Source organism: Molothrus aeneus, chromosome 1 (assembly GCF_037042795.1).
Source record: "Molothrus aeneus isolate 106 chromosome 1, BPBGC_Maene_1.0, whole genome shotgun sequence".
NCBI lineage: Eukaryota > Metazoa > Chordata > Aves > Passeriformes > Icteridae > Molothrus > Molothrus aeneus.
Window position 1 is genome coordinate 22,816,033 of NC_089646.1, and position 15,107 is coordinate 22,831,139.

Below are 15,107 nucleotides of genomic sequence, written 5' to 3' on the forward strand. Positions count from 1 at the left end.
CTCTCATCTCCTCAGAGTCCGGCAGGCGCTCCGCTGCCGTCCCGAGGCCGCCTTCTCCTCCGAGCGACGCTGCCGGGCGCTGCCCGCCGCGGACGGAGCCGAGCCGGGGCCGCCGCTGCCGCCGCCCCCCGCGGCGGGACCTGCGGCGGGAAGGAGAGGCCGGGCTGCCGGGCCGAGGTGAGTGAGCCCGGGGGCGGGCAGGGGCCGGCCGTGCCCGCAGCCCCGCCGCGGAGGTGTCCGTCCGTGTGCGCCCGCCCGGCCGGGCTGTGGCGCGTTCCGAACCGGGCTCCGCCCGCCACGCGGCCGGGCCGGCCCGGGCCGGGCCGGGCCAGGCGGGGAAGCCCCGGCGGGCTCGGGCTCCCTGGGGCGGAGTGCTCCGGGCTCGTTCTGGCCCAGGAGGAGCGCCGAGCGACGCTCTCCGGCTCCCAGCCTCTGGGCTTTCATTCAGTTTTCCACCGAGCTCAGCAGAATTTTTGAAGAGCGGGGAAAGTTCTGAGCTCGCGTGCCGAGTGCCTGCAGCGTCCTGCACGGTGCAGCCGGCACTTGGAAAGCGAGATGCTCATGCCCAGCAGTTTCATGCTGGAATTTTCCGATAGTGCCGAGAGAAGGGTGCAGGCACTGTCCCGCACCCCTTCCATCACCTCCTCGTTATTATCATAGCCTGTCTGTTTCACCCATTTTTTCTTTTTTCATGAAACCAGCCCTGAAACTCCTTACTCAGAAAAACTTCCCAGTGACTTGGGATGATGTTTTCCCGGGGTGTCTGCACAGTGTGGATCCCTGATGGTTCAGCGTTACAATGAGCGTGCTGTCCCGGTACAAAATTCAGTACTCACAGCGCTGGAAACTTGGCTTTCTGCAGCGGGACGCCCTCCACCCTCGTTGACAGCTGTGTCCCAGAGCAGAAGGGATGTGCACTGAGGATGGACGTTAATATAACTGTTCCCTTTCATAACAGCTCTGGGTTAGATGACTAACTCTGTCTCTTGCAGGACCCCTAATTTTTCTTCAGATGTATTTCAAAAAGACATATAGTCTAGATGACTTCTTTCTAGTAATTTGTAAGGCACTGAGTAGTGAATTGTAGGTGCTCTTCTTTTGGGGTTTTCAAAGGCTATTACTGTGCTTTGTTACTGGGAAATAATTTCGTGTTAACTGGTGTCAGAAGCCAAGAGTGGAATATGATGATATGATGCTTGAGTTTCCTTGCATGCAGTCGTATGGCTGAAACCCATAGTTCCCTGGATGAGCACATGCATTCATTCACACACTTTCTTTCTGTCTTGTTTTCTGCTGCATAAACCTTTAATGCTCTATTTAACATTGTATTAAATATTGTATCCCAAAAAAGCCAATAAATCAGCTTTTAGGATTAGCAGCTGGCATTCTAGCTCATGGGTTGCTTTTGTTCACATCATGGCATCATTTATTACATCCTCATCAATATAAACCTTTAACCGGAAACTAATCATGGACTCTTTGTTTCCAAATTTTCTGAATGAAGAGTGATAGGAGAATGAGAACTGGGTGAACCAGGCTTTTCCATACAGAGCTTCTCAAACTAAATTATGCTTTTGGACCTCTAAGACAGTATGGTAGCCAGAAGGTAGGCCTGAAAGACCTTCATATTATAAGTTCCTTAAAAATAGATGTGGATTTCACTGTATTTGTTATTAGGTTTTTTACAGGTAAAGTTCCATTTGTAAACTGTTCTTTGAATTGTAACAGCTAGAAATTTTGTCTATTGAAACATGTAGAAGTAGAAATTCTAAAATCTGAAGCTTTGTGAACATACACAATACTCCAAAACTTTTGATAAAATCACCAGGACTAGCCCTAGGAATAGGGGGGAAAAACAGAAGTGTGCCTTCATGTGTCCATGCTTTCTTGTGTGCAGGATATACAAAGGATAAACTTTTTCTACACCATTAGCTGGTGTAGGAATGGCTTAACAGCCTGACCTTCAGACAGAATTCTTGTTGACCCTCCTCTGTAACACTTGTCTGAAAGGTTATGCTCAAAGGGAGAGCTGACTATCAGGAGGGAAAAATCCAAAGAGAAATACTAAGGAAAAAGCACTTCCAAAGGAATACTTCAGCTTCAGCTGCCTGGTGGCCTGGCAGAGAGCAAACCCTCATAGCAGACAGTAAAAGACTTTAAGACTCATCCACTGAAGGAACCAGACACAGTAAAAGAAAAATGGTCAAAGTCTGATTTCTCCATATAATTTCCCAAAAGATTTATGCATATAAAAGAATCAGTTAGAACAACAGTTGAGTAATTCAGCTGTTCAGTAGAAAAGTACAGGGAAGAGCCACCTAGTAATTTTCTTAAAGGTTGTCACAGAAAGTCACCCTGTGGTATGGCACTCTGAGCTTCCAGTAGCATGATGCCAGGGCCTCTCCTCCTGCAGTGTGCAACAGTGTGACACACACCTGGCAAATCCTTGTTGCAAGGTCCTTGCAGGTCCTGTAGTTATTTTATGCTCTTCAAAATACTGTCTTTCCTGCTATCCTAGGATTTTCAGAAACATCTCTTTCTGTTTATCAATTCTCTTCCTTTTTTCTTCTTTTTCTGCCATCTGATTTTTTGTGATTCCTAATAGCTTAGAACCTTTTCTGCTGCTACTTGTGGTGATGAGTATTGCCAAAATACCTGGGAACAGCATGAGGAAAGCTACAGTTTCTTGACAATCTTGAAGGGAGAATACACCTCTAAAGCCCCAGAGAGACTGTCAGGTCGACCAATCCTAAACCCTAAAATATATTAGAAACCACATCTCCATGGGCTTCTTGCATCAGAAAGTCTCATGAACTTAAAATCCATCTTCACAACATTTTACATGCTTTTTATGCAAGCTGTTTCAAACTAATTTGTGGTCATTTAAAAACTTGAATCAATGCATTAATTCCACTGGTGACAGGGATATTAGGCTTAAATATTATTTTTCATTAGTAATTTTGTTCTGTTGATTTATGCTCTCTTTTATTCTCTGCTTTGCCCAGAAAATAAGCTGAGCTTTTTCCATTCTCAGAGGACAGACTTTCCTTTCCCTAGCTGACTGTGCCTTTTCCAGCAAATGTGTGGAGGACAAGGAAGAAAACAATTTGAGCGAAAATAGGCCGCAAAGTTCCAGTATGGCATTTCAAAACCTGTTTTACATCCTGTATTTGTTTTGCAGGGAGTTTCCACAATGGAGAAGAGGGAAGGTGGTAATGGTGCAATTGATCAGAATGCAGGTCAGAACATCATGCCAAGAAGAAATACAGGAAATCTTAACTATTTGGTAATGTGTCTGTAAAAAAGCAGCTCATATGTCACATAGAATATTGCAATCCTTGATTCAGTTTTGTCCAGCGACAGTGTTACCATCACACTGGCATATCATGAATATTTCTGAAATGTTGTCACAATATTGATGTGAAGAGATAAAAAGATAGAGAACATCTCATTCAATTTAATCACAGTCCATGATAAAAAATAAACAAAGCTTGAGGCAGCTAAAAACTACATGAGAGTAGCTGCTAATTGTATCTTATCAGACGAGCAAAACTCCATAGAAATAATTTGGGATTTTTATGCAGGAATATAAAATTTATCTTTGGGGGAATCTTCATGATAGCAACATTGCACTCAGGAAGTTTTCCACTTCACACAAAAAAAGATCCAGAGAAAAAAATCGTTTAATCCTTCCTTGTTCGTGGTATTTGGGCTACATCATTAAGTCTATAGCTGAAATTTGAAATCTATAACTTATATAATAAGAAGTTGAAATGATGCTTCACATATTGTAATCCTTCCTTCCTTGCAGTATCGTTATCTTCCTGGAATGCAAATCTATTTTAAAATCACTGCAGATAATGAAGAATGGGAAATCTACGCTACAAGTGCTTTACTTAAGTGCTGACTATGCTGTTTGAAATATTATGTTTCCAAGTTACCTTGTCTTTAACAGTGCATATGTTTTGTATATGGTTCCACTGCAGTAAGTTCTAAAAGTCATGATGGCAAATACTGTCATTACAGAAGTTTCTTATCTTCTCTTGAACTCACTTTGTATTTCTGTTCTGTCCCTTCCAGAATGTGGATATGCAGGTTGCCAATCCAGCAGAAGCAGCTGCACTTTTTGATTTACATCAAGCACACCATTTTGGTGAGTTTGAACACTCTTCAGAACGGCACTGCAAGCAGGATCTGTTCCCTAAGTGGCACTTGCCAATGAAGATAGCATCTGTGATCTCATTATTAACATTTATTTACACTTCCATGAGAGATGTCATATATCCTTTTATAACCAAAAAGGAAAACGTTTTCTATAAAATTCCAATCCTTGTCATAAACAAAGTTTTACCAGTGACTTCGATTACCCTTTTAGCACTAGTGTATTTACCAGGAATATTAGCTGCTAGTTTCCAGCTGTACTTTGGCACCAAGTATAAAAGGTTTCCCCAGTGGCTGGATAGATGGATGTTATCAAGGAAACAGTTTGGACTTCTCAGTTTCTTCTTTGCTACATTGCACGCCTGCTATAGCCTGTGCTATCCAATGAGAAGATCATACAGATACAAGCTGCTGAACTGGGCATTCCAGCAGGTACGATGGGCACACGAACACCAACCCTTCTGTATTCAGAAAATCCTTGCAAATCTGGATGGGGGAAAGTCATTTTCATTGCCTTTGTTTGATTTTCAAGTACATTCACAGAGAGCACTGTTCAGGGATGGAGCAGGACCTAGTTGCCAAAGCATATAATAGAGTCAAGAGTCATCACAGCTGTGCCAATATATATTAAATAAGTAATTTTCTTAATTTGGGATTTTTTTCCCATCTATAAAATGCAAAATTGTATCTCACAGGAACATTTAAGTCTTTGGTACACTACTAGTTTAGTGTAGATTTCTTCTCTGGACCACTGAAATCTAGAAACAAAAACTGAGCACTGAACACAACATTTTTAGACGCCTTTGCCGCAGTGAAGGAGGGCTGAGGTAAATCACAGTAATCTGTATTTGCACAAACTAAATTTGCGAATACTGATGGCTCACATTTGGGCTGATACACACTACCTTATTTAAAGATAGGATTTCAATGATGCTTCTGACTCATGGTCAATAAATGGCTTGCAAAGTTCTCCAATATCCTCTGTAACCAGAAAGTTCCTAATACTCACCCATTTCCTTGGTGCCATAAGTAATGCAGTATTAGGAATATTCCAATATAAGGTATAGACTGCAAATATATGTTTTTGTTACCCCTAAAGTCTTTATTATTAAAAATAATTAAAAGCACAATATGATGATGTCAATAGATTCTTAAGGTTTTTGTAAACAGTCAAATTATCTGTTGAAAACTCTGAAATCAGCCTTACTGGTAATCTGATGTGAATGGATTACTAGAAATTTCCTTGAGATTCCAGTGAAGATGCAGAAATTATCATATTTGGGGCATATTGTGCCATGGTGATCACTAGCAGGATCAAAGTGCTGTTGCAAGTAGTTGTAAGTAAAAGAAGCTTTGACATCAGTTTATTAAAATCACAAATGTAACAATTTGTGTTTTTTAAAAAAACAGAGCTAAACAACTACCATGGCAGGATATTTTTATTAAGAAAGCCTGCTGAATTACCTCCCTAAAGTAGAGCTGTTAATGTATTTCCTGTTGTTATAATCTCCTTGATATGGTATTTAGCCATAGGTGGGGTTTTTTTTCTTGTCAAAACCAAGATTTATCCTTGCTGTGAAGGCAGATTAAGAGGCCTCAGAATCAGGCTCTCCTGGGCCAAGACACTGATTAAGTCTAAATGCTTCTCTCTGAAAGCTCACCTTTGCTCTGGATATACCAGTGAAGGCTTTGTCATCAGGAGTAAACAGCAGTTATATTCAAAGACATTCAAACAAACCAACATACTGTTTTTCTTTGCTTATTTCATTAATATTATGGTGAAAACAGTAAAATTATATTTAACACAAACAGCTAAGTGTGCCAATCTGTAATTTTTATGGTGTTCTTTTGGCAGGTCAAACAAAAAAAAGAAAATGCCTGGATTGAACATGATGTTTGGAGAATGGAGATTTATGTGTCTCTAGGAATTCTGGGACTTGCTTTGCTGGCCCTGTTGGCAATAACATCAATTCCATCTGTCAGTCTCTCTTTGACCTGGAGAGAGTTCCACTACATTCAGGTGTGGATGAACAAATATCATTACTGTATGTTGTTAGTCCCATTTGTAGAACTGTGTGTTATCAGCTAAGGCCATTAGGAGTTAGAAATATCAAACACAAAGTTAGTGAAACCAATGGAAAGGTTTGTTCCATACTCTTTGTTAACTGGTTTGTGAGAAATGTTCTTTCCATTACTCTTTTGTCAGAACAGGCTCTTGTGTTCAGTGTATAAAATGGAAAGAAAAGACAACTCCATACCACTTTTTTTCCTCCTCCTGACTTTGTGACCAGCAGCAGTTGTCCCTTTGAGACCTTTTCTTAGTTCTGGCACTGAAGTCATCTTCTAGGTATCTTACCTCTCCGGAACGTCCCATGTCCTGCTGAATTTGGAGTAGGTGGCATTGAATCAGTCAGTGCTGTTTCCATACAGCACACACAGGTTATTCTGAAAGAGACATCTTAGAACAGATGCTGAATAATCAAATCCAGCCAGTCTCGAGTTTGCTACAGCTGTGCTTGTTTCCTTAACCCGGGCATTTGTGTTGTTCTCGATTTTCTTGTGTCATATGCAGTAATAATCAGGGTGGTTCTGCTGACATCAGTATGGTGACACTAGACTTAAGCAAGTGCTGGATCAGGCCCTCAAACACCAAAATCTGAAAATTCAGTAATCTACAGAGTACCTGGCATTTGAAATTTTGATTTATATTTTAAAAGCAGATCTGAAGTGTATAATCACCAATTACTGATTTGATACTTCTGCCCACTCTATGAAGTCCATAATTTGTAAGTGTACAGAGAATATAGAAAAGTCAGGAGGAAGTCTCCAAATGCATGACTGCTTTCACTATTGAAAGACTGTGGTGAAGAAACCCAGATGAGTAATACTTCTGTGTTGGACTTACTTTATAAACAAATAACTTTATTACCTAAAAATCATGTTCTGTAGCAGAACAGCAGTTGGAAGCTGTAGCATTAAGCAGTTGGAAATACAGTGTTTGACTTCATTGATGAGTACAAGATTATTAAGTGACAAGATTACTACTTAAAATTACTAGTAAATTTTCTTTACTCCTGAATTTTGTAAACAAGCTAAGCCAAATTTACCACTATAAGTGAAATGAAAGACTTGAGTTTCCTGTAGTTTTGCAGGGCTTTTGCCATAGTACTAGACTTACTCGAGTTTGTGATTTTAATTTAGCTGAACATTTTTCTTTGCAAGCATTCAGTTAATCCCTTAATATATCTGGTTTTGAACTCATAATGATTTATCACGGAATTAAAATAACTTAGTATGCAGATGTAAATTGAGATATTCAGGACTGAGCATGTTTCAGGAATAACCTGCAATCTCTTCTGTATTTTAGCTAAGTATCGTAGCATTACTTGAAAAATGTGCCTCTTCCATTTTCTTTTACACGGGCATAAAGGAGTACAGTTGGAGTCTTGACTTACAGTTGTTACGTTTTAGTTTAAAGCCAATGGTTGCTTTTCTTTGACTTGAGCATGTTGGTCAAGGCCCATCCAGATTTCTGTATTTGCTTAACAGAGTACTTTTTTTGCCAAGTTGGGAAAAATAAATAGCTTGCTATTTTCTTTCTCTTTTCAGAGCAAGATGGGATATTTAGCCCTGCTGCTATGCACTGTTCATGCACTGGTGTTTGCTTGGAATAAGTGGGTTGATGCTAACCAATTCATCTGGTATACGCCACCTTCATTTATGGTTGCAGTTTTTCTTCCTATTGTTGTTCTGCTCTGTAAATGCGTACTGCTCCTCCCGTGTTTTAGGAAGAGGATAAGAAAAATCAGAAATGGTTGGGAAGCTAAGACACAAACCAATCAAACCAGCATAACTTCCAGACTGTAGATCAGATATGGACATTTCCTGTCTATGTATCTAAATATGCTCAAAGCTATGAAATTTTCACTCATGAGCTCTGTTTTCACGTTTGCTATAGATGTTTCTTTCTCACTTTTTCTTTTGGACTTCAGGAGTATGAGATACTTGATGCAATTTTGTAATTTTCAAAGACAGAAAACAAAAAACTCTATTTTACACTTTAATCTATTCAGTGTTTTGGTATTTGATGATTTCTTTCTTCTGACTCTCTGCTTTTAAAATCCAAGTGTTTCATTGTCTCAGTCCCAGTTCTTTTGTATGCAAAAGCAAACATAAATTGTTTCTCCAGATGACCACAGAAAGTAAAAAAATGATTACACCATAGAGCCCAGGAATGCTTTCTGCTTCACACAGCCATGTGTGTACCTTCATTAAATCTCAAAATTATAATGGGACAAAAACTGGAGTATTTGTCATCCCATTGCCTCTTACCACCAGCAGCCTGTGTTTCATTCTGCAGAGTGGGGACCTTGGCATATGAGCCAGACAGAAACTGTGTATTCCTGCCAGGTCTTGAATATACACAACTGAGCAAGCAGAATTACAGGGATCTTTACAAGGTAAATATCTCCTGAGGCTTGGGCACAGTCTAAAAAAAGAGGTTTTAGACTCAGATTTCCATCTTATCCAGGACTAGGTGTGTCTCTGTTTACTTGAAACGATAAAACATTTCCCATTTTTTACTCCATGAACACATTCTTTTGTTTCTGATGCTGGAAATTTTCCATGCTTTTGACCTAAGCCTGCAGCCCTTGCCATGTGCTAAACTTTTTTTGCACAAATTATTCCAGTGGGATAAATCCATCAGGTAAATGTGTTTTTTTGTTTACTCTAGGGCCAACACAATTGTGTGACTGGAAGAAAAACATTAAAAATAGGCATTTGAATCTTGCCAATGATTTAGTGAGATTGTCATGTTAAATGGTTTCCAACTGCATTTGTCTTTACAGAAATTTTCCTAATAACTTTAATAAGCTCATTAAATCCTACTTTCCTTATATTGCATAGGTCTAGCTGAAAGTTTTAAATGAATAATTCATTTGTTAGTATCTGTTTTGAAATATGTTATTCAGTAGTAAATATTTCCACTCGGCATCAGGAACATTTCTGCCAGTCTGCCTGCAGGAGTTGACTAGGACATGGACTGTTGATGCCACCTATTGCTGGAATCCTCTGAATGAGAACTGTAATTGGTAATGGCTCTGCTATTAAAACAAACAGGAAAACAACATATGCCTAAAAAAAATGTTATACACGGTGCTAATGAATCTGTTGTCTCTTTCTGGACTTTCACATGGAGCATAAATAACAGACAAATTAAATAGCTACAGGGATATTACATTTTGTATTTTCCGGGTTGTTACCATTCAATTATTACAACTTAAAAGTTGGCCTTTTTAAATTTGCACCTAATGTAATACTGTGAAAGTAACTGGGGACATGGTGACCTATGTAATATAAATTGAAATCTGTGGCATTATGTATCAAACCAGTAATGCATGACAGAGGCCAAAACCCTACAATACAGGAAGCTGGACTGCAGTGTTAATCTAAGTTTCTGACAGAGTAGGAAAAGTATGGTGCTCAATGCATTTGCATTTATATTTCTATAAATGAAATAAATCTTTAATAAGCTCTATGCACTTGTTACACAAGGTAGTCCAAGACAGCATAACTTCATTCATTTCAACTAGTTAATATGGTCTGAATTGATAACATAAATTAGAGGGGCAAACCAATTTCAAGATCATCACATGCTATCCAAACTGACCTTTTAAGCTCATCATTTAGCAGGGGACATTAAGCACACTTACTTCAGACTTTTCTCTAGCATTGCCCAGAGGGAAACCCAAAAGTGTCTTCTACGACATGAAATTTACATACAGTCTACAAAAGCTATTCCAGAAATCACACATGACATACAAACATTGAAGTGTGTTTTTCCCTACTGATTGTTTCAAGTAGAAGCCAGGTTTTCTGTGTCACATCTAGACATTTTTCTAGAAACTACCATTGAATGCTTATAGCCAGTACTTGAGACTTCATAGTGAGTCTCTTCTCTGCTTTCTAAGTCTTTAGTAAACTACATCTTTAATAACTCATTTCCCAGTCTGCAGGCTGCTCAGGGAAGTGGTTGACTCACTATCCCTGGAGGTATTTAAAAGACATGTAGATGTGGTGCTTAGGGACATGTTCTCATAGTAGGCTTGGCAGTGTTAGATTTATGGTTGGACTCAATATAAATTATTCTATGATTTGCTTTTAAGGCATTCAGATACAACAGTGAGGAAGATCTACATAGGGCTAAGAAGAAAATGCTGTTGACAGTATTTAATTTCTCAGTTTGTGGCAGACACGGTTTAGTTCAATACTGGTGAATCTACATTCATATGTACCTTTTAATTTAAGTATATGTACTTGTTTCAAATTCAGTGTATTAATAGGCCTATATACTATTACAATACATTAACTGAATGTGTGTGCACATTTCAGGCACTTATTTGTATAACACTAATTAGTTTTATAAAACTGTACATCATTAAATGCTTCAATGTATGCTGTACCTGCTGTTGTGTCATATACATCCAGGGTAAAAGGGTAAAAAGGCACAGTACACTCTAGAAGAGCTGCTGATATTAAGTCAAGGGAAACCATTTCCTCCATGCTAGTGAAGAGCCTTGAGCCTCCAAAAAAAAGAAATCAAAGATGCAAAAAGCAAAATGGACACTTTCCTAGTGTAATGAAATTGCATTTTTCCTGACAGTACCTTTAACTGTATATTCTAGCATTCCGAGATTTTTGAAAAGGAAGAGAAAGCTTTGGAGGGAGACCCATGATCTCTGGAAATGCTGATCAAAGAACAATAAAAGTTCAAGAATAGCAAGGGCATTGAGGCATTGAGGAAAGGCGTGTATGGGCTCACTTTTGTGTAAGAATCTATCATTCTAGTGGCAGTGGCATTAAAATGTGTCTCTAAGGCCTGCAAAGTACTTCTTTCTATTGTTACATGTCTCCAATGTATTTGAGAGACATACTCCTTAATGGGGCCTAAGGAATTTTATGCCAAATTCATTTGGAGAGATCATATCCAGAATACTCTTCCCAATAAGTGACAGAACTAATCATTGTTCAGGAAGCTAGAGCCAGGGCTGTGTTGGCTATTGTGAAATGCAGATTCCTGTTGACAGCAGCATTTACTGTAAGCAATCCCTCCCTTTGGCCACTCTTCTCTGTTCTGTCATTGCTGCAAGCTGTTAAAGATGTGAAGTTCATCAGAGTAGGGCATTGGATCCAGTTGAAAAGTAAAGCAGAGAGAAGAATGATTCAGCCAGATCCTCTCATGGGTCTGATTCACCTGACAGTCAGCATCCTACATATGTCAGTAGGAAGGACTCAAAGAGGAATGGTGTAAACAGGCAGCTTAACTTAAACCGGCCCTAAATGAAAAGTTCCAAATGCTCCTAAAAGTTAAAACTTGCATTATTTCATCCTATTTCAGTGGATATTCAAGAATATTCCCTTGCTTCACTTTTTTTGTCATGTTCTTAGTTTTCCATGAGTCAGTGGGCAAAAATGTGCTCTAGAAATTGTCATCAAAACCCATATAAAACTAACTGGTGTCTACGTGACTGTGGGCTGTGTGGTTTCATTTGTAGAGATGGTGATCTCACATCTCCCCTTTTCTCCTACATCCAGACTTTCTAGTCCCTTAATAACACAAAATGTTACGCTGACCATTTTTGAAATTCAAACTAATTTCTTTTAAACTGATTTTCTTTAAATGCCATTAAAGGAATAATTTAAAAAAAAACAAAACAAAAAGACCAATTTTTGGAAACACACTGAAACCACCCCTGAAGAATGTAATCTGCTGTTGTTGCTGTAAGTGTCTGGCAACGGCTGATCATTGCCACTGATGTTTTTTCAGTAATGCCAGGATTTCTTGATCCCATGAGCATATTCTGTTGCTGATCGCAAAATTACTTCTTGTTATTTCTTTTATTTAAACAAATCTCATTAAATTCAGTTGCCTCAGAGTTCAATTTTTGCATCATTCTTTGAACTTTTCTGTAGATTAAATTTAACACTTTGAATGGATGAAGTGAGGCTAATTTATTAAGTAGGCATAATAAGTTTTCAGAGATTTTCAGCTGAAAATACATAAAACCAATCCATGAACTAAACTCTGCAAACATAAAAAAGACCACAGCTACTTTCAATAAAGATGATACAACAGAAGTTTGAGCTGTTTCCTATTTTTTGTTTCTTTTTTATGTATATTTCATCTTCATAGCATGGAAGTACATTGCTGAGATAAATATGCTATATCTTTGACTTGGTTAAAGATGTGTAGTTACTGTGGGACTTGCAGAATACTAATATTGCTACTGATAGAAGTATTTGGTCCTTAAATTTCTTTTTTTTTGGGGGGCTCACTACTAAAAAAGAAGCAAGGCAAATGTGAGGATTTTTTAAGTGGATGGTCAAATTTGTAGTTTGCAGTCATATGTAGTCTTTATATATGTGCTTACAATTTATTGTTGAATGTACTCTACTGAAAAGATTTTTCCACATGAATATCTCCATTACTTGGCATGCTGAGAAGGATCTTATTGCTGGACTTAAAGGAATGGCCATATAACCCACCTCTAATTATTTCTCTGCTTTATTTTTTCAGTCCTGTGACTCATATATAAAATTGCCTGTACCTGTGCATGTACCAGAATAACTTCTGAACAGTGTATCTCATTCATTCAAAAATATTCTAACAGGAAATCCTTAAAAAGAAAATAAACAAGAAGCTGGAACTGGGAAAAAAACCAAGCCACTTTCAAAGCTCCTAAAGTATCTCTGCAACTTTAGTTTAGACATCTAACAATTGTTAGATGTCACCCATAATTAAAATCATAATTTCCCCCTTCTAATTAAAATCATAATTTCCCCCTTCTAATTTCCAATAGACTTTGTACATCTTTATTTATTCACATCATTTTTTCACATCTTTATTTATTCCCTGATAATTAATGACAGACCAAAATGTATTCTGGGACTATGAAGCTGGGCAAAGAGGCATCAACATGGAATCAGAAGAAACAGGACAATTGGCAATCTGTGAAAAAGAGGAAAGGAGACATTGCAAGCACTCAGATTTTCTTATGAAAGAGTAAAGGAGCCCAGTGGATGTTAAAGGGTAAAAATAAGTAGGTGGAGGATACTGAATAAGATCAATGAACATCATCAAGTTAGTAGGGAATAGAAACCCTTAGCAAGAGAGATGGGTAAAATGGAGGACAACTGAATGACTGGTGGGACAGTCTGAAAACTCTGAAGTGAATCCTTGAAACAGAGGGAATGGAAGCATTGGTTATCCACATGGAGCTGGCGAATGGAATGAATAAATACAAAGAGCCCAGGTTTGTGTGGAGTTTGACCTGCACAACCTATTAAGTTGCAAACATTTCTCCAACCCTGAAATACCATTTCAGGCATTTCTGGGGAAATCTGCTCAAAATCTACTGATACAGATGAACATGAGTGAGGTTTTAAGTGGTTCAGTGACATACTGCTTCTGAAGTTTGGGAAACGAGTCATAGATGTTGCTCCATTTTTCATAATGACCTTTATATAAACTGACTTAATTTCAAATAACAGCAGACTTAGCTGTTTTATTTCCTGCTAAAGTATACATCATGTGCTAAACAAAGGAAAACTCGTATGTAAAACACAATGAAACTAAAGCACTCTTAAACCTTACTTATGCAAAATAAGGAACCAACTGAAACCAGATTGCGATGGCGCATTACTCTAAATTCAGAAAATTCCTACGAACTTTAGTTTTAGCCTTGTGCTGATATCACTATTCTACTTCAAATATTAAATCATCATCATTTGGTTGTTGCAGAGACAAAATTGCCAATTAAATAAATGGGACTTTTACTCAGTTATTCAGAGCAAGATTTGTCCCCTACAGTCACAGAAATACTTAATGTCTTCACTGTCTTGGATGCAATTACCAATAACTTGTTCACCTCCTCCAGTGTTTGGGATGGACTCTATCCTGCCAGGTACTTTCCATCAAGGCAGCCTTATCAAGGGAAGAGCAATAAAATTTGTTACCGTTTTTTATTATCAACCTGGCCTGAAACACTCCATATCCCAACACAGCAGCTGAGCCATGCAATCTCACAAAGTTTTATTCAGCCCTGTTTAACATCCTTACTCAGTTATTCCTAAGCACCTCTGCCCTGATTACAGAGAAGGGCCTTGGTGGCCTTGCCCAGATGTTTATTCTATACCACAAACATCATCCATTGCTGGGAGCTGGTTTCAGCAGGAAAAGCTGGGGTGCTGGAACAGGGAGTGCATCTGGCTTGCCACAGTGGAGGGGCTGTCACCATTAACCCTGCTGACCTGGTCCCTCTGCCCCCCACCAGACTTTCCTTCCTGTTTTCTCCAGAACAAAACCATGGACCTGTGGTGCTGACAGCACAGCTATGAGGTGCAAATGAGCCAGGGGGCCAGGCAGCATGAAATCAGAGCTATGGGAAGTGTCTGCCATCTTGGGGTTTGTTCCTGGTGGTGAATACCCTTTTGTGGGTAAAAACATCTTCTCTTTTGCATACTTTTACTATTAATAACAACTGCTGGTTTTATTTTGTGTGTCTTATATAATTGTTTTGCTCTTTTAGTAAATTGCTATTTTAATGCATAGTCTGTGCTTCATTGTCCCTCCCTTACCAGAAGGGGCAGGGGAAAGGGAGTGGCATATTTGGAGCGTAGTTCCCTACTGGTGTCAAAACCAGTACAACATCCCTGGAAACTCTTCCATAAATGAGTTATTACACCTTTTTGACACCAAGATGCTTAAAATGTAATGGAAAATTGGTGGTGGGGAATGCCAATGGTGAGGAAGAGAAAATTAAGTGCATAGGGTAGGTAGGAATGAGATACACTAGAATGAGGTGAGGATGAATGAGTGAAGCAGGGGGAAACTGTCAACCTACAGAAAGTTTGGGAGATGGAAGTGGGGTATAATTTAATTATAA

The 15,107-nt window shown here is 38.9% G+C and overlaps 1 protein-coding gene across 1 annotated transcript; it reads left to right on the forward strand.

Moving 5' to 3' along the window:
• Positions 1 to 799: 799 nt before the first annotated feature.
• STEAP1 (STEAP family member 1) lies at positions 800 to 8,028 on the forward strand. The gene is given in 6 exon segments (XM_066562931.1): positions 800 to 831; positions 833 to 941; positions 3,182 to 3,286; positions 4,081 to 4,593; positions 6,017 to 6,181; positions 7,771 to 8,028. Coding segments are annotated over 6 exon segments (1,182 nt in total).
• Positions 8,029 to 15,107: the final 7,079 nt, after the last annotated feature.